At 41.0% G+C, this 25,061-nt stretch overlaps 3 protein-coding genes across 3 annotated transcripts; 2 read left to right on the forward strand and 1 right to left on the reverse strand.

Annotated features, from left to right (window-relative positions):
• Positions 1-128: 128 nt before the first annotated feature.
• glt8d1 (glycosyltransferase 8 domain containing 1) lies at positions 129-3,661 on the forward strand. The gene is made up of 9 exons (XM_080494664.1): positions 129-420; positions 640-738; positions 876-1,086; positions 1,181-1,298; positions 1,373-1,457; positions 1,726-1,838; positions 1,924-2,090; positions 2,216-2,328; positions 2,775-3,661. The coding sequence occupies exons 1-9, from the start codon at positions 405-407 to the stop codon at positions 2,957-2,959; spliced, it is 1,107 nt and encodes a 368-aa protein (XP_080350790.1). The 5' UTR covers positions 129-404; the 3' UTR covers positions 2,960-3,661.
• A 14-nt stretch (positions 3,662-3,675) lies between these two features.
• On the reverse strand, positions 3,676-7,965 carry gnl3 (G protein nucleolar 3). The gene is made up of 15 exons (XM_080494665.1): positions 7,904-7,965; positions 7,680-7,738; positions 7,391-7,531; positions 6,824-6,943; positions 6,673-6,741; positions 6,455-6,590; positions 6,272-6,375; positions 5,763-5,913; positions 5,536-5,623; positions 5,248-5,425; positions 5,007-5,149; positions 4,668-4,804; positions 4,422-4,570; positions 4,169-4,238; positions 3,676-4,088 (listed from the first exon to the last, which is right to left on the reverse strand). Exons 1-15 carry the CDS (start codon positions 7,914-7,916, stop codon positions 3,991-3,993), a joined length of 1,656 nt encoding a protein of 551 aa, XP_080350791.1. The 5' UTR covers positions 7,917-7,965; the 3' UTR covers positions 3,676-3,990.
• A 457-nt stretch (positions 7,966-8,422) lies between these two features.
• On the forward strand, positions 8,423-11,591 carry LOC308128904 (uncharacterized protein). The gene is made up of 2 exons (XM_080494616.1): positions 8,423-8,622; positions 10,238-11,591. The coding sequence occupies exons 1-2, from the start codon at positions 8,442-8,444 to the stop codon at positions 11,155-11,157; spliced, it is 1,101 nt and encodes a 366-aa protein (XP_080350742.1). The 5' UTR covers positions 8,423-8,441; the 3' UTR covers positions 11,158-11,591.
• The last annotated feature ends 13,470 nt before the right edge of the window (positions 11,592-25,061 follow it).

The following is a 25,061-nucleotide window of genomic DNA, read 5'->3' on the forward strand; positions in this document are numbered from 1 at the left end:
TTTATATATTCTCACAGTTGTATGACCTGAAATTCTCCTATATTACACTTCTACCACCAGGCACGCCGTGGATGTCTATTATTGAGCGCATTCGCGATAGAGGATGGGATAAACTTGTTGATGTTGAGTTGGCAGTTTGGCTTCAAACGTGAAATAGTTTCCTCTTCTATTTTCTCCAATCTGTTCAGAAATTGTTCGTGTTTTCAATGTCAGCCTTTCGACGCGGAGGTGAAAAGCCGGTCTTTTGCAGACAGCTGGTCTCTTGTGTTTAAGCGGGGTCACCGGGGATCGGGGGTTCATCTCAGTTCTCAGCCAGCCTGCCCTCATCTATTACAGGCTCCACACTAGGCATATTTTACATTTTATTTAATAGAGTTTACGGAGGCACGAATGAGACCATTGTCATGACACTACGGAGAGGTAGGTCAATCTCAATGTAGCGGTTTCTGTTGTTTGCATTCGTCCGTCACAATGTGATTTAAGCCAGTGTTGCACATTATAAATAAGCTGCTGGCTCACACTGAAATCCACTGACTGGCCAAAAATGTTTAGGTATGCATATTTACAAATGTGACTTTCATTGTTTACACACTGATGTGCCTAAACTCTTATTCATGTCACATCCTTATTGCCTTTCAGTGAACGTGATCATCCTTGTGCTCCTGGCTGTGGCCTTTCTCATCATAGTTCAGCGAAACCTCCTCAACCTCAGCGATTTTTTACACAAAGAAAACCCAGGTGTGTTTTTCTCTGTGGCTTACACCCATTCTCGTGTTGTGCATTCTGGTAAAAAAAAAAAAAATCCATCCAATTGCCAAGCTTAAGTGCATCATATGGCCATTCGTGATATTCCATATGTGTTTCTTTTCATTCAGATGTGGGGAGGATTCTTCCCTTTGAGTCTGAGCTGTCCCCTGACCTCAGACCTCAGTCGGTGAGAAGAGGGGAGGAGATCCCGGTTCTCATCACCGCTGTCGAGGACAGACTCGGTGCTGTGGTTGCCGCCATGAACAGTGTTTACCAGAACAGCAAAGCCAACATTGTGTTCACAATCGTAACCTTGAATGACACCATCAGTCACTTGAAGTAAGATCAAAAAGCAAAGTCTCTCTTCCCACAGACACAATAATGCATCGGCACAAGTCACCAACCCATTTCTATTTTCTTATTTTGACAACAGGGAGTGGCTGAGTGACATACGGTTAAAACATGTCAAATACAGGATAGTTGTTTTCAAACCTGAGCTCCTCAATGGGAAGATTTCTAAAGAACCTCAGATACCGGAAGCTACAAAATCAGTAAGACAACCTTCTTAGAATAAAGATTTGGATTCACTTCTTGCAAAAGGTTTTCATGTTTTCTGTTTCTTCAGTTGACTTTTGCCAGGTATTACCTGCCTGCCTACATACCCGAGGCAGAGAAAGCCATCTATTTGGATGATGACATTATTGTTCAAGGTAAGAGCATGACTAACTATTGAGTTGATGCATATTCTCCTTCATCCGTGGGTTTTGGCCCTTATCCAAGTGGTCGTCAGTTGTCTTGACTAGCCAGTCAGTTTAGTCAGCAGAACAATATGAGCTGATGAAGCCACTTGGACAAGGGGCAAAACGTCTTCCCTTGATCAGATTGAATTTGCTTTGAAGTTACTGAATGAGAGCCTTTTTGAAATTCTTGAGATATATATGTGACTGAATGGCTTTTGTTGGTTGTGGTGTATTTTAGGGGACATTCAGGAGCTTTATGAAACCAGCCTCAAACCAGGCCATGCAGCTGCCTTCTCAGATGACTGCGACTCAGCATCTTCAAAGGGTATCATTCGCGGAGCGGGTACTCAGGTGGGTCTTTTCAAGTATTTTCATTTTTAGGCCAAAAATGTGTGAAAAGGAAAAAAAAAAAGTTATGCTTCATGTTTTTCAATAGAATAACTATATAGGTTTCCTGGACTTCAAGAAGGAAGCTATTAAGACGCTGGGGATGAGAGCCAACACATGCTCCTTCAACCCCGGGGTCATCGTCGTCAACCTCACTGAATGGAAGAACCAAAACATCACCCAGCAGCTGGAGCACTGGATGGAGCTCAACACCAAGTGAGTCAATCCCTTGGCTGAAATCTTTTATTTTATTTTGCAACTAAGTTTAGATTGCGAAAGGAAAAAAAGTTTGGTTTCTTCTAATTTGATTTCACTTTGTTCATTTCATTTTTTTTTTGCAGGGACGATTTGTACAGTAAAACACTTGCGGAGAGCATCATTACTCCACCACTCCTCATTGTATTTTACAAGCGTCACTCCATTCTTGACCCGATGTGGCACGTGAGGCACCTTGGTAAGTTCTGATCTACTCCTGATAAACAAGCTGAAAAATATTGTGCTTTTTTTTGGAACCTCTCTGAACAATCAATTGTCTTCATGAGGTTTACTTGGAATAATTTGTCATCTTGTAATACCTTAGAATTGAGAACTTTGGAAATTTAGGAGATTTGATTTTTAATTGCTGTATGTTTATTCCTACAAGGTTCTCCAATCGTTCAGAGGAGGGGTGTGAATGCATTTATGTTAGGCCAGTATGTTTTCCCCGTGAGGGTTATATTGATCAGGTGTGCAACCTTTCCAATAAATGATGTTGAGGATGTGTCACATGGTGTGTGAACGCAGCAGAGCTGTAAGGGGTCCAGAAGAAAAACATGCTTACAAAGGTTTTTTAGCTCAAGTGTAAAACATATTGCTGGTTAAAATATTCCACACTGAAACATGAATGTGAAAACTTCCCAGGTACGACAGGTGCTGGAAACCGCTACTCGCCCCAGTTTGTGAAGGCTGCCAAACTGCTTCACTGGAACGGACACTACAAGCCCTGGGGAAGTGTGTCTTCTTTTTCCGACGTGTGGGACAAGTGGTTCATCGACGACCCCATGGGGAAGTTTCATCCTGTGCGGAAGCACTCCGGGGACAGTTAAGACGAAGAGAGCAGCTTTTTGGAGCAGAAACACGCCTTGATATTTCTCAGGAACGAAGGAAGGCCTTGGACTTTTCAGTTCCACATTTCCAACATGTGGAGCTTCATGCAGCACATTCCCTGTGGGTTTTAACACTCCAGGGTCTGAAACCACTGTCCTCGCATTGACTTTTAACTTCCAAAAGAAAATAATTTCAAGTTTTTACATTTCATTTGAATATATGCATCAATTGTCAGTTTGGTTTTTAACCATTATTGTGCCATTATGTACAAATGTCTCAGCAGTGACGGCTTTACAAGGGATGTTTTCATTATGCTACTGTTCACTTGCAATGGCAACACATTTGTCAGCTATAATATGTATCAGAAGCCCTGCTTTCATCGCTCGACAGCAGCTGGAGGTTCTTCTATAAAACCAGTCCCAGTGCACTCCATTATTTTCCTCATAATGCACTTACAAGTTGTTAGTGTTTATGTTGAATCGTTACAGTAAGTTTTTAATCATACATATGCGGACCACTAAGCAAATGTTTGCAGAAATGACCAGCCAAGTGCTAGCCTGCTTGAGGTTATTTTATACTCATTCAAAACAAGTCACCTTACTGGTGGTCATATTTTTTGCACATGAAATAAAACCTTAAATGTTTAATAGTCTTGTGGTTTTATCTTCTGAATGTGATGTAATAAAATACTCCAAACAGGGTGTTGTCTGTTTATAGGATTTATAGCAGGTTGTCTATTTACAGTATTTCATATTAACATGAGATATTACAAAGACATTAAGCATTTACAAAAGGCAATCCCTCAACATGTCAATATTTACAACCTCATAATGAATTGGGTGAAGCAGGTTGTGGTCATGACCAGAATCAACACTACGATGTCCAGTAGGTTCAGGTGGACAAGTCTGCTCTGGAAGCCACTGGACCATCACATGCTCACTCTTACAAGAGCAATTTTCTTTTTTTTTAGCCCCAATCCAGATCAGAGAGTCCAAATATTCAGAAAGTATTTCAACGTGTGAAGCAGAGCTCATTTATAGTCTGTGTTGAAGTCATAAGCATCATCTGTCTGGGCTGTAGGGAGGCTGAGGTCAACGGGGACAGACTGGAACCGCACACCAGTTTTTTCTGCAAAAAAGAAATAAGATGAAATGAAGTGCTGATATGGCTGAAATCTAGGCAAGTAAAAAAGTATAAACTCAGTTCACCTTTGAGTGGCATTTTCTGTGGTTTCTCTTCCTCCTCTGCTTCCATCAAGTCCTCATTTGTTTGTTCAGGCTGCAAGAGATTTTGAACATCTTTAAATCCCCAAAACAGCATGAAATTGACAAATACTGCCATCAGCAGGATCAGAGTTGGATTTGAACGTCTTCACAGACAAATCGAGACTTGCATACATTTTCCTCATTTCCAAAGCAGCCTGGGGTGATTTCAGGTAATTGCACAGAATGGTAGTTTTACCTCGTCGTTCTCATTATTCTGATCAGCGCCGTTGTCTGTGGCTGTGGCAGCAGGCACTTCTTCAGTGATGTCGGCCGCACTCAGCAGACCTGCAGTCAGGCCCTTAGAGCTGAAGATTATACTGCTGGACAGGTGTGGGAATTTCAACCCTAGCAAAGCAAATGCAACACAGGCAGAAGTGGTTACATGCCGCAATTTGAATCAGTGTTTGAACAAACTGCAATACGAGTGTATAATGCAGGGTACCTTTCAGAGTTTCCTCATTTCCCATCTTCAGTTTTTCCAGATCCCACCCATTCTGCATCTCAGCGACCACCATGTCCGACAGGTACGACGGGAGGCTGTGATTCTCCGGTACCTTACAGTGGTAACTGAGTTTCGCTCTGAGGCAAACAGAATTTTGTGATTAAAAAAAATACATTGATAAATGGAGCTGTATTGTATAACACGGGGCTGTGCAGCACTGATTGGATCAGAGTTGGATTAGAAGTCTTCACAGTAAACTCCAGAATTGCATTTTGTCCTCATGTCCATCAGTGATGCCCTGCAGAGGCCCGTCCCGACATCGAGGAAACAAACACTCACCCGGTCCAATCAGCGAGGAAAGTGGTCGCTGCCTGCTCTGTGTTGGGGACTCCACCTTTCTGCAGGAAACCACGCTTCTTGGCAAACAGCGTCAAAAACTCCAGAGCATTTCTGAAGTCTGGGACGCTGTACTGAAGCATGACCTGAAAGGTTGAAGTCAACAAATTGCCAATTAATTCACACGATTACCCAGATCAATCCAAATACTGGGAAACTTCTTTGTTTGCACAACTCTGCCCACCTGAGTCTTGTCGCACTGCTTGAGCAGAGTCCTGACGGCCTCCTGCACGCTGTCACTGTCCTCCTCCACCTGCAGACTCCGCAGAGCCACAGCTGCTGGTGGGTTGGACGACGATACCAGAACCCCTGGGCTGTCTATTAGCTTTACATTTTTCAATATGTACACCTCCTGCATGGACCTGGAGTAAAAAGTTTTTCAAAAAGTAAGTCGTAAAGACAAACAAAACCAGTGGGCTTTGGCGTCATGTTTATTGTGCATATTTACACTTATTTTTTAACCGTTACCTACTTTGTGATGCCTCTTACTACACCAACATTACACGCCAGGACCCCCTTCATGCTATTGATGAGGCTGCTCTTGCCTACATTTGGAAAGCCTGAGGATAAAAGGAGGTGGGTTATTTACATTCAATATGTTGATCAATAAAAAAATAAAAATCAATTGTGCAATTGCTTAACCGAGCTTTATAACCAAACACTGAACATAAGAACAGCTAAAGAAAAACTTGTACATACCCACTACACCGACTCTGAGCGACACACCCTCCTTTAAGTTAGCAGCGTAGCTTGTGAGAAGCTCAGTGAGACAAGAGTTTCCAAAGCAGGTTCCTGCTCTGGAAATGTCCACCACGTCATTGGAGGCAACTATTCTCTTCTTTTTGGCTTTCTGATGAACAGAAATAGAATATTAGTCTGGCGATCACAACCAACAAACAACTAGTTGAAGTGGCTGGCACTTGTATGGTCACAGCTGAAACACAACAGCTGTGACTCTTAAAAAATGACCAACAAACACACATAGAAGCTCTGTGGGGAACAGAGGCTTCATTAAGTGATCTGTCTCTTACTTTTGGAGGTTATAACCAGTTATAACAGCACAGCACAAGCTGTTCAACCTTCTCAATCCTCCACAATACAGTAACACAAAAACATAATCCTGTCTGTTAGGATTCTGTTGTAACAGTTTGCAAGAGCAGGACATCTTACTATGTTCTGCCATTTAAGATTAAAAAAGTACCTCTTACCACTGTTTTGTCCCGAATCTGTGTTGATGCTTTAAACGCCACAACAGGAAACTCTTTCTGTAAACACTGAATCCACCTCTCCACATTGTCCTTTGGGACAAGATCTGCAACAGAGAAACAAATCAATACACAGGAAGGCCCAAAGAACTAACACATGCATCTCATTAAAACCCATCATCTCACCTATTTTGTTTAAAACCAAAAGTAATTTCTTATTTCCTTCACTCTGCAGCACAGCCTCCTCCAGCTGCAGACACCTGCTGCCCAGTGGATCACGAGCATCAAGGACTTCTATTACAACATCAGATGCATTGATGACCTGAGAGAGAAGAAGGAAATGAGCAACAACAACTGCAATGTTTATCCTGCAGTTCATGCAATGACCAGCATGGAAGCTTTACCTTGTTTAATTCAGCGCAGAGGAAGCGCTTTGAGTTCTTACTTGAGGCAGTTTGCTTTCCACCTTTTTCCTGCACACAAATAACAGACAAATTCATGTTGATTTTGATCTGAAATCACTTCAGACATTAGATTGCAGTGTTGACGTTGTACCTTGCGAGCTTTCTTGGCTTTGGGTTCTGCCTCTTTACTTGGAGCCTCCTTTCCCTGCTTCCTCTTCTGGGCTCGCTCTTCTTTCTTGGCTTGTTTCTTTTTCTCTTTTTCTTCCTCAATCTATAGCATGTAAAAGATTGATTAAAACAAAAACCTCCAAACAACAGACATCAGAAATATGGTGATATGAACACAACTGTCTTAAACAGGACAATGGCAGAAAAAAAATTCAAATGTGAACTTAAGTTTTAGGGGAAAACCAATACATTCACACAGGGAATAGAACGTGTATTATTATGCAATAGTCTGAGTTTCATAAACATTTCAAATAGTAACAATACTTAGAATGAATACTGCTGGTCTAGTCGAGTGATAATTTCTAAACAAACTTTGACTTCTAGAAATACTGCCACAGAACAAGATGGTATTATGTGAATTAAAACAATAATAATCGTTCAGAATTTACAATATTGCAAATACGCACCAAAAATAAAAACTGTAAGCAACAATTTTTGAATTTGAAAAGGCACGTGGTTTTAGTTTAATGCAAAAAATAAGGGAGCTGACCTGGAGCCTCCTCTGCTCTGCCTCCCGCAGGACTTCCTCTTTGAAAGGAGCGCTGCTCGGCACTCCGAGATCCTTCTTCCCTCGCTTGCTCACTCCTTTCTTCTTCGCCTCTTTCTTGAGCTTTCTGTTGTGCTCGCGGACCTGAAACACACAGCACGAGCTTGGACGTCAACTCCATGCGGTGGCTAACATGTGCTGAAGGCCCATCGCTCCTCAATAGGGCGCACCACGCATTAAATATTACTGACACGAATACAGGAAAATTAAAATCAGAGTTAAACACACTTACTTTTTTCTGTATCTTGTACCGCTTGGAACATGATAGCCGCTTACTAGCTTTCTTCAACTCTGAATAAAAAACAAGTGGTATAATGGTTAAGTCGTGGAATGCAGGGGGAACATATGAAGCTATTAGCGGCAGCCGCAAATTATACAAGTGTACTAAGATTTCAACAATATGTTTGTCTGGAATCTACATTTGATATAATTGTAAAGTTATAACTCGTTACTCACTCGGACGCTTCATGGTGGAGCTGGGGTCTCAATGTGACTGACTGAGCTCGGCTGCACGTGGAGGGCTGCTTGAATATGACGTCACTTCCTCCTCCGCCACCGCGAAAGTCACACTGTGCCCTCTGCTGGCCAGGAGGCTGCGTGCGTGCGTGTGTGCGGGCGCGCGCGCATGTGTGTGTGTAAAACCTATCCCGTTTAACCAATATCATGCAGCCCTATGATTAACTTCATATCGCCTTGTGGAGTAGTTGTTGAATTTGGAAATAATTACTAAAAGGAACAGCAAACAACAACCCTAAACCGAAATACAAACAATGTAATTAATTTTCACTGAAATTGTCAACATAATTAAAGTGAGGGAAGAAGAAGAAGAAGAAGAAGAAGCAGAAGAAGAAGAAGAAGAAGAAGAAGAAGGTGAAGAAGAAGAAGAAGGTGGTGGTGGTGGTGGAGGAGGGTGGGTCACGTGATCGGCCCAGCATCTTTTTTTTTTTTTTGGTCCATTTTGGATGCTAGCAGGAGGTCCGTGCAATCCAAGAAAATGACCAAACTGCAGTTCCTAAACGTCTTCTTGACCGAGCGTCTCATGCTTGCTGCGCAGGAGATATACAAGTCTGTGGAGGACACGATCCTGGAGTACCAGGAGGAGATCGCGATCCGGGAGCGGGAAAACGACCATCTGAGACGCAGGCTGCGGGACGCAGGCATCGAAATATGGCCAGGTTAGCTCCGCGCACGGCGAGCGGTACAGCTCGGACAGAAGCTGTGGACAGACCGGGTTACCTGGAGTCCGTTTGAGGACACGCGGGTCGAACACAGCAGCGCCAGAATAATATCACTTTAAAACAAGTTAACTCTGTTCATTCCAGGCTGGTTGTTGTGACGCGGCTAGCACGTTAGCAACCTTTGTTCGTTAGCCGGCTAGTTAGCAGCCTAGCATCACCTGGGGGTAGCATTTTGCTTATTTGTGCGATTTGATTATTTATTTTCATTCATTCGAGAGGTATCTTAAAGATTAAGCACACAATAATGTAAACACGCTAGTGCTGTGTCAGTAGTATGTCTTTATTCCGGTTCAACACGCCTCTTTAAGCATGTGTCAAAGCTAAAGATGCTAATATTGTTGGCTAATATGTCAACGTTCATTGTGGAAAGTGATACTCGGTGATACATTTGATTCGAAGTGATTTGATTTGTGGAGCTTAGTTTTGCCACCTTTCCAGATAATGCCAAGGTATATTGTGCAGGATATCGAGCTTATTGCAAGTCATAACCTCGTAATCACTAACCCTGATATGATAGATATTAAGCTCGTACATTAATGCAAATGGACACAAATACTATCATAAATGGTTTGTGGGAGTTCTGATCCCCAGCAGCTTTGAGCTGATGAGTCTCTGCACCAGGACTGAGCATCCCTGCCTGTCTTCCTGATCTAACACACCAGAATTAAGTGTGCCGCGATGCAGCTGCCGAAACATTATAATAGGACTATTCTTACAGCCATTTGTGTTGATAAAGTACAAGTGATGTTGCTTTTAGTTTCAGATTCTTCTGCAAAGTTGCCTCTGTACCTTCACGGTGCTGTTCCTGCTGGTCAATAATCAACCCAATACACTCTTATCATGTCACTGAAACATGCTTATGTTGGTATAAAAATCAATGGAGCAATTCTAAGAGGAACAGTTAAACCAGAATTAACACACTAAAGATTATGTGACCTCACTGGAAGCATTTATTTATTTATTTTGACAAGCTTCATTTTAGTGATTCTCAAGAAATCAATATTGGACTTCCTAATGTGTGATTTGACCAAAAGTGGCTTTGCGCATGAGAGGTTCAGAGTGTTCCTCATTAAAGCTTCTGTCTATATCTGTAAAGCAAGAGGGGGAAAAAACAGTTCTGCCTCTGCACTGTTCACACAGAGGGATGTAATAGAGGTGTAAAAATATCTGAATATAAGAAGGTTGTTTTTACCATATTGTCAACATATCACTTTAAATGTATGTATTTATAAAAAAATTTAAACATACATTTTCAAACAGTGCCAGTGCAGAGTGCCCCTTGATGGGAGTGTAAAGCTGCCCTACTGTAATTTTACACACCATGCTATCCTTCCCAGTGTTATGCTTTGGTGTCTTCAAACTTTACCTGTTTCTATATCGGATGCCATCTCAAAGGCAGAACAACATTGATCCCCCTCTCTCGTTCTGCCTCCGTGGTTTTTATACAAACCGGAAGGGTGGATTGAAATGGGACGCATTCATTGGGCCTGTGACATTCTGATCTGTGAAGCCATGTTTTCTGTAGAACCTCACGCTCTTATTGCCTCCGTAGATCGTCCGTCCATGGCACTCCTGGAAGATGAGGACGGTGAGCATCCACGGCGTGAATGGAGTCCCAGCATGGGGCACGAAGAGCGCATTCCCATTCAGATCAAGGATAAAAGAGACCTGCGGGCCAACCAAGGGGAGGGCCAGCTTCGCGGTCACGGCTCTTGCAGCACACCGGAGAACATGTTTACTCCATCACGTGTTCAGAATGAATACCCCCAGGATGCTCCACACACATCCAACATCCCTCAGAGTCAAGGGGTGGAGAATAGGGACAGAGACCCCGGATCTCGAGTGCCATCCAGACACGTGAAGGCAGAGAGCGGAGGAGGCCACAGGGGGTCCACGCCATCCAACAGCGGGGCTCAGCCCCTTGCCCCCGTCAACCCAAACTGCTCCAACGAGAACAACATTGACATTATCGGGGTGGAGAACGGGGGGCAGATGGTTGGCGCCAAAGGAGCAGGAACGGGAGCTAACAGAGTGCAGGGCTCTCACATGCGAAACCAAGCAGCCAATGCGGTGGACTGCCCGCATCAAAAATCCCCCTTACAAGGCCACATGTCTTCTTTTTGCTGCAAGGTCTGCGGCGAAGCCTTCAGTCACGTCGGCCACTTGCACGTACATGTCCAAGTGCACACCCGGGAAAAGCCTTACCGCTGCGGCGTGTGCGGGAAATGCTGCAGCTCGTCCGGCAGACTCCAGGAGCACCAGCGCAGCCACACGGGGGAAAAACCTTTCCGCTGCCAGATCTGCGGGAAGGGCTTCACGCAGATGGCTCACCTGAAGGTGCACATGAGGATCCACACGGGGGAGAAGCCGTACAGTTGTCCTGTGTGTGGCAAGTGCTTCAGCCGATCCGACAAAATCAAAAGGCATCTTCAGACCCATAGCCGCGAGGGAACGTATTTCTCAGGGCAATGATGCAGGCATGTTGTTCCAACAGCTCTGAAACTTTTCTATTAAAAGCTAAAGTTGCTGCCAATGATGCAAAGCTTTTACACTTCCCTTCCAAGAACTTGAGATCCTGCAACTCTTGGACACTTTTTTTTTTTTTTTTTTTTAACAAAAAAAAAATCAAACTAATACTACTCAGTCCTTCACTAGAATTTGTATTTGTCTGTTTAATATGTCATTTTCTTAATTTTATACTTGTGACAGAATGATAAATCTCTAAGCGACAATTTGAGTTGTTAGCTAGCCTATCTGAATTATCTAGCCTTTCCATAGTCGTATAACTAGCATGATGAAGTCTTCCACTCATGCCTTGAGACTGAGATGCGTCAAATGTAAGAATGTTGCGCACCATCATCATCGGCCTGTAAATTCATTTCTGTAAGTCGAGTTTTAAAACTCAACACTTGGACGTCTGTCTTGTTATTTTTGTATTTATATGGTACAATGAAGGAGCGCCATCTCTTAGCAGTTTGGCACATATGCTATCTCGTAATAATGCAGCTGCTGGAAAATATGCAGATAAAGCAGCAGCTGCAGTGTGAAAGGAGTCTGTTTCAAGACGGTGACGTTTTGTTACTGACTTCCTGTAAAGTCTTTACATTTTGAGTCAAAATTTCCAACTGACATTAGAATTTAAGCAAGTGAACCCAGACCGGCCAGGTATATTTTTGTATTTTAAAACTCTCTTGTTTATCTGTCTGTCTACACCTCCACCCTCACTTGTGGAGGACCAGAAGAGGTTAGAAGACTTTGTGGGAGGAAAAGGGCTCATTTGCTCATCCGCACTGCCAATACAACCTCGGAAAGAAGAAGAAGAAGAAGGGAAAGAAGATGACTGGATAGAATCTGCCATCCATCACTCAAAATACTAATGTAGTGTGAACCATTACATTACACCCCTTGTATGCATTAAGTGTTATTTTTTATTTTGTTTGTTGATGGAGCACTGGGAAAGGCAGCTTATCATTGTAGGAGCCTCACGCTTGTCGTGCTTATTACCACAGGTCTAAACTGTTTCCAAATATTTAAGAAATATGGCTAACCACTTAAAAAAAAGTAAATACATATATGCATACATACATGTCAGTACATTATTTACTGATTGTTTGCTCTGAGGCTCAAATGTGGTTACAATGACTATTCTGTCCAGCACATCCCCCATTAAGAATTTTAAAGAGGCAAAAAGAAGCTTAAATTGAAAGTTAATGACCATGTAACAGTTCATTATTTCACCTTCTTTCTTTGTCTTTCTTTCCTGTCCGTGCCGTTGCGTGGTTGCAGAGCTAAATACTGCCGTCTTGCACCGTCAGTGCTTCATGTCGTCCACTCGGATAGAAAATTGGTCGCGAGACTACAACACGATTTTGTGAAAGGTGATGTTCTGTAAAATACCACTAGTCCGGAATAAACATGCGTTTAGGAATTGTCTGGTAAGGCTTGCACTATGGCGTCACGGCGGACGATGCAGAAACTGCCCCAGAAGCGGGGGCCTAACAGTATTAGCTGAACCCATCTGTGGTCTCAGTCGGGAGGGTTTTAGTCTCATTTGGGGTATTTCTGCAGCGGCCTCAAGTCTTTGGTTGGGTCTTATAAGTGACGACTTCCCTCATAAAATAAAGTACTTCCTCTTCACATCGTGGACATATCCTCTCACAGCAGATCCTGCAGTTACCTTCCTCCTCTCAGGATTAATGCTGCATTCATTACACGAGGGATCGACCAAAATAACGACTGATAGTCAGTCACTCAGGGTTTGTCGGCTTTTCATTGAATTTGTCCCATTTTAGTGCAAAAATGAGAATGAAAATGACCAATTGTGTTTGAATCCCTGCACGGCAGTACAGGAGATGGCGTACCTGATGTTTTGTGGTCCCTTGAGAGCGTCAGCTGCGCTGTCTGAAGCCGCGTCCTGCCTCTTTCCTCTTTGTGTCCCTCTGCGTGCGATGAATGCAGCATGAGACCGAGCGTCCTCACAGCCGACCAGCAGCCCCTTAACTCGGTCTTCTGTGGGGCTCCTCAGATCCCCCCGCACACACTCCACTGTAATGTATCATTGTATTAAATGTTATTTTTTAATAAAGTAGTAATTGAGTATCCTTTGTAATTGTCTTGTATTCTATACAACTATCAGAGGATGGTATATTAATGCTTTAGCAAGAAGCACTTGGCAACTTGGCATACACAAGTCATTATTAAAAGGAAGGAAAATACCATTTCTTGAACCAGCAGTGAAATTTTAAATGCAGTAAGTAACTTTTCATGCAGGTAATTGTAAGCTGCTTCACAGATTGACACACTGATAATGAAACAAAACAAGGAAGGATAGAAATAGTATGCTTTTTTAAAGCATTTGAAAATAAATGGTTAAAATACAAAGTATAACAAGTTTATTGTTAAATGAGAACGTAAGGCTGAAAAGAGTAAAATAATTGTTATTGCAGTAGCAGATTCACAACACTTGGTGGGGTACTTTCCATTTCACAGTTATTTTTGACCTCAGTGAGTAAACGATCTGAGGTGGGGTCACTCTTGATGGGCAAATGTCACACAAAGCTTGAATAAGTAAATTGTAAAATAACCATGAACCATGAAGATGAAAGGAAACTACAAAATGGAAATCAGACAGAATGTATTCCTCAAAATAAAAGAGTGTAGATGAACATTTTTGAAAACAAACATGTTTTTTTAAAGTCTTCTTCACAAGTAAATATTAGAAGTAAAGAAGTAAATATTAATGCACCTGATAAACATATAGCATTTCTGCCATGTATTACCAGTAAGACATAAGAGGTACCACTAATCCTTGTCATATGTACCCAAGCCACAGCAATGCATTGAGCTCCCACATTCACAAAACAGACATTTGTTCCAGTGGACATGAATCTTGAAAATATAATTTCACAATCAAGGAGTCCTTTGGCAGCAGATTGGATTTGCACTCCACACTGGGATCTGCAGTGAGATGCCACATCTCATCAAGGTGCAGGGAGGAAACGGTCCATGGACGCAGCGGGAAGGGCACGGGGCCCACGGTGATATGAAGCCAGGCGACAGAGAGATGGGAGCCGATATGCTGCATTTCATTTGCTCGTATCAGATTTCTGTGGTGGCATCGGGGTAAAGTTTGTGTTAGCTGGAGCAGTTGTGGGAAGTCATGCAATAATAAGTCACATACTCTGTCATTGTGCGATTACATTAACAAATCAGTGGCAATCACAGCTGAACTGCTGTGCAATCAGCCATCAGAATCAGGTGATGGGCTGTGTGAAGAAATTCATCTTCTGTCATGCAATCACCGTGATCACTGTTGTGCTTTAATAAGCGCTTTCATTTTTATGTGCCAATTTGAAACCTGTACCTGTATGTGTTTGTAATTCCCTGTGAAACTGTGTTGGAGGGGAAAAAATAATAGACCTCTAACCGCCACTGATGACACAGTTACTCGTACCGGGTTTTTTGGGGGGTTTGTTTGTTTGTTTGTTTTTTACAAATACTGATATTTCCCCCTCTAAGTTTAAGTAAAAGTCTTCATTGACACAGACTTGCTTATGCAACTGTTTCATGGCCACTATGATCATGCCAAACCTGTAGAGGGCAGTGTAACAAGAAGCAGGAAGCCACGATAGCCATCATAATCCTTGGAAAAACACAACGTCATAAATTGTGAAGTAAATATCTGCCGACCCCAGTTTAGATGCAAACGGAAATATCACTGTTTTTAAAAATACCCAGTTACGTGTAAATGTGGCCTGAGTCACGGATGCTTTTAGTGGACAACTTGAATCCATTATTTCCTCATTTAAATGAAACATTACAAGTTATTTTGAGTTGACTTTGACTTCTGGGTACATTTTTGAAAAAATGAAAGCACATAACTAGAAGAGAAGAAATTATGCAGCATTGCTTTTTATTTGAACTGGTGACAGCTTCTGTTATTATTCTGTGGATTTCACAGTTAGCAGTTATTGCTCGGATTCTCAATTTGGCCAAAAATGTAGCTTTAAACTGACAATGTTGGTGGGTTGGGGGGGGGGGGGGGGGGGGGGGGGTACTAATAGGCATGCAGAGAAACTGAGAACACATTATTGATCCAAAACATAAGGCTTCATTAAACAAGTAAACGAAAAACAAAGTCAAACAGATTCCACTATCCAAGAGGAAACACTGATGAAGACCAACAGCCTGAGGGGGGTACACACACATGGCGTGGGGAGAAACAAGGCACAGCTGACAACAATCAGGGGTAATCGGGGAGGTGAGGCACCACAGAGAGCAGCGAGTATAAAGAGATGAAGGGGGAGAGATACACATGAATAGCTGATGTATGATTTCCCAAAGTTGTCATATTTTCTATTTGGGTTGTTACACTGCACCATACATGAGGTCTGGTGGTATCAATTAACATTATTTAAAATGTGGTGTCCCCAGAAAGTACCTCCATTTGTCATCTCTGTCAGAAAAGCTTTTTAAAGAACACGCAGTATAACTTCCTAGAAATGTGATGACACAGCACTCAATCATTCTCTTCCTTTTAACCCAAAATAGCTGGGTTTTTTTCTCCAATATTTGATGAGCTGAGGAGTGCCTCAGCGGCTGACAGCTGGTGATTGACTGAACAAGCTCAGACATGATGGATCTTCACGTTAATTCTTTTGTGAAGGTCTCATGACTTGGCTGCATAAATATTTACATTTATTCACATGGTTTGGTTTCAATGGCGGGGGTGCGTATAAAGCGATAAAGCAGGAATATTTGGCAAATCATGACGCCTTGGCTGAACATGTTATGTTCACAATAAAAAGGAGAATATAATCCTGCAATATTCACAAGTGTTATTTGCATTTGTAAGCACACCTCTAAATGGGAATTCATCCTCATGACACGTTCATTTATTACTCATCCTAATTAAGCCCATTGGCCTAAGGATTTTTTTTCAAAATCTCCATTTACTAACGACTAATTCAGTCAACAACAGCTTTACACTTGTGAGGCTAAAATACTTAATAATGGGCTGGATACGAGATACATATTCTGAAATATGAGAAATACCCTTATTATTGTTATCTTTACAATGACCTGATATTACATGCAGATGTCTCCTGTCTGTCTCATTACCACTGCAGAAAAGACAGGCAAACACTTGCAGCACTAAACTCGCCCTGATTTTCAACAGAACATATGATGCCTCCTTTTCAGTGACACTCAGATCAGGACCTTTCCACAGCGAATGTGTCCTGTTTAGTGATCATTTAATAAAAGGGTTGGTTATGATCTGGAGGAACAGGAGACTCAATAAAGGATCTTCTCGGGTGAAGCAGGTTAAAACAGTGGTGCAGTTGAAGAATTGGGATGAGTTTTTTTTTTTTTTATCAATGTGCTTCAGGAAAGTGCAGCTGCTTGGGTGTCCAATAATACATAAATTGTGATTCGAGCCACAGATCTGCTGGACCTCCACTGAGACGCCCGAGGCGAGAAGACTAAACAACACGCAGTGAGCACAGTATGTCGTGTGTGCCCCCTTGAGTGTGGAGCTGTGGCCTTAGATTTGTCTCATTTTGTTTTTGTAAGTCAGCTAAGTAACAGGTTTTCTTCACGCCTACTGACTTTATTTACAACCCACGGGAGCAGCATCCATCAAAGAAGCCTACAGAGACTCTGTGTACTGTTTTCTTGCCGTCCACCCCGAGCAGGACCAGAGGAACTGCTGTTCAATTAGCCACGACTGTGCCATCATTCTCCACGGGACTCATAAAGGTATCTATGTGTGATAAACACAGAGTTGGGTCTCGGGAGCTGGGGACGGTGGCAGCTGACATGAAGCATCATGGACAGGTTCAGTTAATTTCTCAGCTCAAAACCGCGAAAGTTACTTCACGCAAGATCACATTCAATTTAGAGTCATTATCTTGACACTGCATGCTATTGAATTGTCAGAGAATTGATTCCAAATTGATTTTGATTGAAGTTTTGTTGTCTTGTTGAGCCCTTCGAAAAACATTTCAGATTTTAATGACATGAACAATTGTCAGGTAACTCAAGTCCCCCCCTGAATTCTTGCATTTTTGTGAAGTAAGCCTGAAACATCGGCATGCAATATAGGATACCTATAATTTCACAATGGAAAAGTAATCTTGGTTTGTTGGTGGGGGTGGGGGGGGATAATATCTGTTCTACATGATTAAATAATGTTTGTAGTGTCGTTCCTCCACTGCAAACAACAAAATGTGGTTGCACAACATGCGACCACAAGTATAATACATTCTCCTCTAAAAAATAATAATAAAAAAAAAAGTCATTAGTTGGTGAAATCTCAGATATCCCTCAGTGTGTGCGACTGCTGTGTGGAACATTGATTGATTTGACACACAGAGCCGAATCAGGATTACAGCTGTAGCAGTATCATCCCTCTATTATTTCATGAAACAATACTCCCCCTGGACAACTGTTGAAATTAAAGCATGTTTGGTTCTTTGGCAGGTGGGCTTATGTGATCTGAGCGCCAATCAATTATATAAAGATAAATAAGCAAATAAGATAAAATGGCAGCTACATGAATACTGCCTTGCCAGGCCAGTACATCACATTTACAACACATTTAATGTTTGCATACTGGCAGTAAACAAGGGTATAGTGAAAAATGAATGAAAAACAAAGCCTTCAGCAAATACTAATCCTAAAACTAACAGTGGGCTCAGCGGGACAAAAAGAGAAAGCAGCTCTGCAGCCTTGCTACAGTTTACATAAGCAGCAAGCCCACTTCAAGTGTGAGCTGTGAACTATATCACAGTTAGAATTACTTCATTTTAATCTATTTATTTTACTGTACTGTGGAAGGAAACTGACACGCACAGGGAGAACATGCAAACTCCACACAGAAAGGCTTGAAAATAATTAATTTTCTATTCTTCAGTTCGTGACCTCTTGAAATATGTGATTGTGTTTTGTGTTAATAGATTTCATCTTCTGTGACCTATTTCCTTAAATTGTAATTATTAAGCATTAAAAAGAAATGCATTTATCAGTACAATTTCTGTCTATATTAACCAATGCCATTATAAAGAAACACAGACTTGATCAGTGTTTCAAAGGGGGAAAAAATGGTTGCAGATTAAAGATTAGGAACTAATTACTGAGATCAGCCTCCCCTTCTTTTAATTCTAACTTCATAGGTTGTAGCTGGTGTCTCTAAGGCGTCCCTAACAGGTTTGGATTCACACTAATGCGATTTGGCATGTGGGCTATATTTAATCTCTTGGAAAATCCATAATAAGCATTGCGGGGTATTAATTTGTACATAATAGGATTACGGACCTCAGTCACAAATGCCACAATGGTACTAGCTTGACTTTTGTTTTTCACTCCTGCAGCCAGCTTTATGAAGCAATGGCAGGGGAAGGGTGGGGGTGGGGGTGGGGATCTCAAGATTCACTTGAGATTGTCAAAGCTGGTCTTAGACTCATACACAGTGGAAGAGAGGAATATACAAGAAGGATATAATACATCTGGGTCTGGAGACATTTTAGGAGAATCACTCTTGTGCACCTATGACATGGTTTGGAATAAATCTTTGGCGAGGGTGTAAAATAAAACCTCCAGTTTTCATTTCAGTGAAAGCAGAGGCAGAAAACTTTAGTTTGAAGAAAACTGTGTGCTGGTGACTGATGACACTGAGCTATTATCCAACAAGGCAGGTCTTAATGTAGAGGACACAAAATGTAAAACAAAAGTTTTGAAATCTCAATCTCAAGCATTTTGGATAAGATTGCAACATGTGGAAGTCTAAACATTTGCAAAACTCTAATATTTCAATATTGGGCAATGACATATGTCACTATTATTCAGATGATTTAATACTTAACTAATACATAATTAATTGAAAATAATTCATTCATTGTTATATGCAAAATTCAATGATGCATTTTAAAAAGGTTCACATGATGATCGATTTGCAGGCTCCTGGATCATAATTGTATTCATTGTGTCTCTGTTATTAATCTTTAAATTTTTTACTTAATTTTGTATTTGGTATTTGTGCCGTAAATGTACATTTCAATATGTATCTATGAGATGTTCCAGTTTACCAGTTTATCTTAATAGTTTGTGGTTTAAGTGCAATTTTGTCTCACAAGCTTTACTTTTTCTTTGACAAAATGATCAAAATTGTATTCATGCATTTACCGTTCATTCACCGTTTCATGTCCTATATGTTTTGTTTTACTGCTTTACTCAGTGAAGCCCTTCAAATAGTATTTTCTTTTCTTTTTTCTTTTCTCAAGATAGCCTTGTGAAAAAAAAAAATGTCTTGATGTCCATGAAATATGCCACATCAACACAGTTTAACTGACTGATTATTTGGTTTACAAGTCACAAATGCTCATTTCCAATTTGAATCTTTTTACATTTATATTTATTGGTACCCTCTTCTTCTATGAAAACATTTTTTATTGGCTTTTCTCTTCCTGCCTCCCTCTCCTTCCCCTCTTGTCTCCTGGCTGCCATATTTCACTGCAGCTTTCAATATTAACACATGCAGCATCTGAAGCACCGACTCTGCGGGATTACATGCGTCATATTTTTGAGCCTCTCCCCAAACAAACAAGAATGTTTCTGTATGTCTTATCTCACTAGAAGTCAGTGGCCAAATAAATCACGGTTTCATTATTTGGGAGAGTAATCAAAGGGAAGTGACAGAAATGAGCATTTTCTAAAACACAAGGGGTTAGAAGTATGAGCAGGCCCTCTGTCAAGCCAGCTGTTGTGCAACGAAAAAAACTCTATCATGCCAGCCTGAGCGAGTATGCCAAGCTTTGAGTCAAACAAATGTCTAAGGAATGCTTTCCTGATTTTCTCTGCAAAGCTTTTACTACGAACATGTGTCAGTATCAAGCGTACGCCTTGCGGTGTGGTATACTTATAAACTAAACATCATTAACACAGGTTGTATAAAGACTAATAATAATATCCACGTTCAGGTAGTTTCAGTGAGGAAGTGTGTTAAATTGTAAAACCCAACTTGAACTTAGTTCCATTGTCAATTCAGTTATTTGTTTATGTTAGAATTGTAGCACAGTACATAGAGTAGATATTTATAATGTCATAAAACTCAAATAATCAAATTGTACATTGGAAACAGGGCTGCATCTGACCAAATGAAGAACCCAAACAATGGCCCCGTCCCCATTCATATTTTCTATATTGCACTCACCTTTGTGTACAGGTTTTCTATATATCTTTTTAAATTTTATTTTGGTTGCTTCACATCCTAACAATTTATTTTGCATCTATCATCTTACATGCATGAGTGTCTGTTCTGACTGCTGATTGGTCAAATGTTGACTGTCATTCATGGTAGTAGCAGGAAGACGTGTCCTGTTGACCTCACTTATTTCCATCCGCTCCATTATTAGTATGATGTATGTATAATGATGCATAATTGCGTCAAACTTTACATTTTTATTTGTGCAAATCAACCGAAGAGCTCTCACATGGTGAGTGCTCTCGCTTCATAGCAAAAAATATTTCTTAAAACCCGCAGGCCAGTGAGATCTTTTCAATATTATGCATATTCTTTTCATTGATTTGTGGCTTATTCATTCCCGGCAGCTTATAGCCCCAAATTTAAGTCATGCTTGTGTGGGGAATTGTCTCTCTGTGTTCGTCTTGTGATAGACTAACAAATTTATCTCAGCAAGAATAATGTATGAACACTCTGAAATAAAGAATTGTGCTTTTGTGACCTGACATAAGTCCTGCAGATCCACATCGAGAGAAGCTTCTCTTTCATCAAAGCCTTTTGTGTTTTGTAAGTCGTGTATGGTGTTGTTGACAAAAAATAGGAATGTGATGAAAAGATGTATGGAAGCGGTTGTAATCACAAACTCGTTCATTATTCTTAAAAAAAATCTCATGAAGTTAACATTTGTCACTAAGGTGTTTCACTGGTCTACAGGATTTAAGTAAATCAATGAGGATGGGTGAAAATATGCCCAACATGTTTTTTTTTCCTCTATAGAAAGATTTTCTATCAGGCTGTGATTTCCTGAAGGGGTTATTATCATTATCATCAGGGTGATGGGTTAGCGATACATGTAAATAAATTCCGGTTGATCATTAGTTTCTGTATTGGGAAACAAGTGCTCCAAAAATAGCTTGTATGTTGCATATCAACTGTGACATCTCATTCATTCACTTCTGATTATTGTGCGAGATGCCAGCATGGTTTCATGTGCGATTGCTTTGTTTGTTGTAATTGAAATCAGTAGGAAGGCACTAACACGGATAAAAACTGCAAGCAACAGATGTCATTTCATGTCAATTGTCAGATTCTGAAATGTACTTAAGAATATGAATATGAAGTAAATACAACATTTGAACTTGGTTGCTCCACAATGCATTTCTTTAGGTGGTGCTGGAGGTCACCTCCACATATATACAGTAGATTGTTGGATTAAGTGCTTTAGGGGCTGCCAAAGCAGTGGCCAAATGCTTCAGACATTATCTGATGTACATGCCCCTCGCATATTGTTATTATTGTCATTAAAATACTATCCTTGTCACCAGACATGCTGAAACATTATATTTTAAGCATATCCTGATTCAACATGCATCATAGCTTCGAGTGAGAAACTACATGTTTTTTTTAATAAATAAGTTGAAGAACAGACTGAACTTTATATGAAATACTATACTATGGTTTCCATTTTATTTTGGAAGTACTTTTATGATTAAATCCCAAACAGGAAGTAATCTATCTATCTATCTATCTATCTATCTATCTATCTATCTATCTATCTATCTATCTATCTATCTATCTGTCTGTCTGTCTGTCTGTCTGTCTGTCTGTCTGTCTGTCTGTCTGTCTATCTATCTATCTATCTATCTATCTATCTATCTATCTATCTATCTATCTATCTATCACAAAACTGTTCGTCCTTTCCAGCCTCTTCTTGGTTAAGTATTCCTCCACTCCAAGCCATGCTGATTTTCTACAAGATCTTTTAATGGCTTTTCTGCTCCATTGGGCAGTTTTAAGTGGAGAAAGGCCGTAGAGATATGAGCGAGGAGACAGTGAATGACAGCTAACATACAGTCTAAACACTCACAAACCACTCAGCTTTTCCCTCTATTAAGTTTTGAATTTCTCATGATACTCAGATCATGAAAGAATTCATGAAGAGCGGAGGAGGTCTCGTTTCCCAGCAGGGTGGCCTTATGTATGAATCACAATATTTGGTGAGAATTGGTCTTCAGTTTCAGTCATTGCAAGTCATAAAAAAAAAAAAAAAAAAAACTCAAGATGTGCACCAAAAACCCTAAAGTTGCAGGCGGGCACGAGTCTATGAAGTTACTGTAATTAGGGTGCTGCTGTTCGTCCTGTGGTGTGCACAGGGAAAAAGAGGAGAGAAAGAAAGGAGCAGAAAGCAAATGCAAGGGTGAGGTAATTGTGGTTCACTGGGCACTGAGTTTACTGGGCCTCATTAGAGATGAAGCTTCATAATAGAGGCTACTCACTAACAAACTGGCTGCTTTGACCCCAGTGGGGCGACGAAGTTCGCAGAGAACGGGCTTTGATGAGTACATCAGGATTCAAAGTGCCCCACTCGGATGCCTGAGGCTCCGCTGTTGTGACTTTTTCTGGAAATTATTTGTCCTCATGACAGAGTTACCCTGAAAATCAATACCATTAATTACAAACCCATTAAATGAACTGGCCCGGCTCCAAGGAAGCATGAGGGATTTTAGGCACACAAGTGAGGAGGTGATTTAGTGCGCTCCTCCCCTCCGCCCTGCCAAATGCTGTGCTCCTTTTTCGAGCTAAATGATGTGTAGAACACAAGTCACTTCCACCCTCAATAGAAACCTATTTCAATATTTTTGCCATCATCAAAGAACATTGAAAAAAGTGCACCAACTGGAGCCTTTAACTGTGAAATCTCTTAGAAAATAGACTCATTCATCTTTTGAAATATGCAATAATAACCTTATAGTTTATTTTCCAGTCTTTTTTCCAAGATAATTTTCCACCTCCTTTGGTTTAACTTTCAGAGATGGTTCACACAATTTGCAGATCTGGGGAGTAGAAAATGCTTAGTAGTTATATGGAGAGGATTAGTTTTGTTATAATAAATTAAGATCGAGACAATAATCAAAGAGATAGTTATCATACCATGTGAGATAGACTGGTTCAACTTTACTCCTGTTGCAGCAATTATCTGTTGGAGAACCTTTATTTTATATCTGCCAAATACTTACAATTAATATAGTCTCTCCTTTAAAAAAAAAAAAGACTTGCCTAATTTTCATTTTATAGTTTCTATGGAGCACAAGTGTTGGGAATAACACAATTTAATGTAATCTGCTACTGTAATGTTGAAATATTTCGGCAACATTCTTTGCTCATTGCTATTTCAACTAATAACACCATTACAGTCAATTTACTAACACTCTTTCTCCCTGTATTGCTCAATGTGATAACTGTTAGCTTCAGCATTAGCTCCTTTACTGATGGGGGGGATACCTCATTATTCCAGAACTGACTCAGTTCCTTTGACAGCAATATGAAAGCTGTCCTGCTGTCAGTACATTATTGTTCGTCTGTATCCAAATGACTTGTGATGTCTTTATGGCCCTAAACAAACATTAGCTGAATTGATCAAGAAAGGGCTGTTTTTCGTTTCTTATTAGTTCATAAATCCGTGGCAGCAGTCTGTGTTGTGGCAGTAGTCTAATGTGTATAGAAAGAACGGGAAGGGAAAGAATACTGTGCCCAGAGGAACTCCTGCACTGCAAACCACCTCATCTGAGATGCAGCGGTGAAGTTTCACATACTGCAGTACGCTGGTGAGGTAGTCAATGCAAGGCACTGTCGACACATTCCCCCTCCAGCTTTCTAGGCTGGACGATTTTAATTGCACTTCAAAATGTAAACGAAAAACATGATCCCGACATCAGATTCCGACCTCTCCAGGTGCGAGACGGGTTGGAGCAGCAGGTAGAATACAGCATCCTTGACAGCAATCCCTGCTCAGTCGGCAAACTGCAGTTGGTCTATTGCCAGGCTCACCAGGGGCCTGAGGTGTTTCTGGGTGATCCAGGAGAAGCATCAAGGATAAAGTGAAGTGGTTTGACCCCTTGGATTCCATTGTTTGGAGACAGGAATCACAGATAAAGTAATAAACAATTCATTCTGTCAAAATAAACAATTTCAAAACTCATGTAGTCGAGAATTTCTTTCTTTTCTTTTTTTTTTGTAACCTTTGAAACACTGTATAAGGACACAATAAAGAAAATATATTCACATGTTAGATCTCTGATCAGAATCTTAAAGACCTCATCATAATCTCCATGGTTAGAAAAAACCCAACACCTATCAAAGTGAGGAAGTCTTGTTAACAACACCAGTCTGGTTATGTTGATATTCCATATTGGGTTCCAGCGTATCCTCAGAAGTGTTTCTACATTTGCCGCCATCAGTCACTGTGTTGGCGATGGAGAAGTGGGTCAATCGGGTTGGCAGAATGAAACAGGAGTGAGCAGAAGAGGGGAGATGAGGAGGCCCTTTGAGCCTGCACGACTCGGTTCGGTTCCTCAGTGAGGAGTTGTCAGTTTCGACTGTGTTTCTGCATGAATTCCCAGACTGTTTGAGGCGGTGAGGTACCAGACAAATGTCAGCGCACCGACCACCAGGCATTCACTGCTGGAGCCCACAGCTGCCCACTCTAGAAACATCTCACATTCATCTTTTAGCACACCATCTCTCCTGTGTACTCCAAACGGCATCTGGCAAATTGCTTTGCTTTCTAAGAATGCAATGTACAAACTGAGGAAGCGCCTCCACTCTGATCTTGTGAATGTATTGGACGAATACTTAA

Source organism: Blennius ocellaris (assembly GCF_963422515.1).
Source record: "Blennius ocellaris genome assembly, chromosome: 4".
Lineage (NCBI taxonomy): Eukaryota > Metazoa > Chordata > Actinopteri > Blenniiformes > Blenniidae > Blennius > Blennius ocellaris.

Coding starts and splice junctions, on each gene's coding strand:
- gnl3 (XM_080494665.1), bottom strand. Junction 5,624..5,762: donor GCTCAGAGTCGGTGTAGTGG/GTATGTACAAGT, acceptor TTTTATCCTCAG/GCTTTCCAAATGTAGGCAAG. Junction 5,426..5,535: donor GTAGTAAGAGGCATCACAAA/GTAGGTAACGGT, acceptor TTTTTACTCCAG/GTCCATGCAGGAGGTGTACA.
- glt8d1 (XM_080494664.1), top strand. Junction 1,458..1,725: donor TGATGACATTATTGTTCAAG/GTAAGAGCATGA, acceptor GGTGTATTTTAG/GGGACATTCAGGAGCTTTAT. Junction 2,091..2,215: donor TGGATGGAGCTCAACACCAA/GTGAGTCAATCC, acceptor TTTTTTTTGCAG/GGACGATTTGTACAGTAAAA.
- LOC308128904 (XM_080494616.1), top strand. CDS start 8,442: ATGACCAAACTGCAGTTCCTAAACGTCTTCTTGACCGAGCGTCTCATG. Junction 8,623..10,237: donor AGGCATCGAAATATGGCCAG/GTTAGCTCCGCG, acceptor TTGCCTCCGTAG/ATCGTCCGTCCATGGCACTC.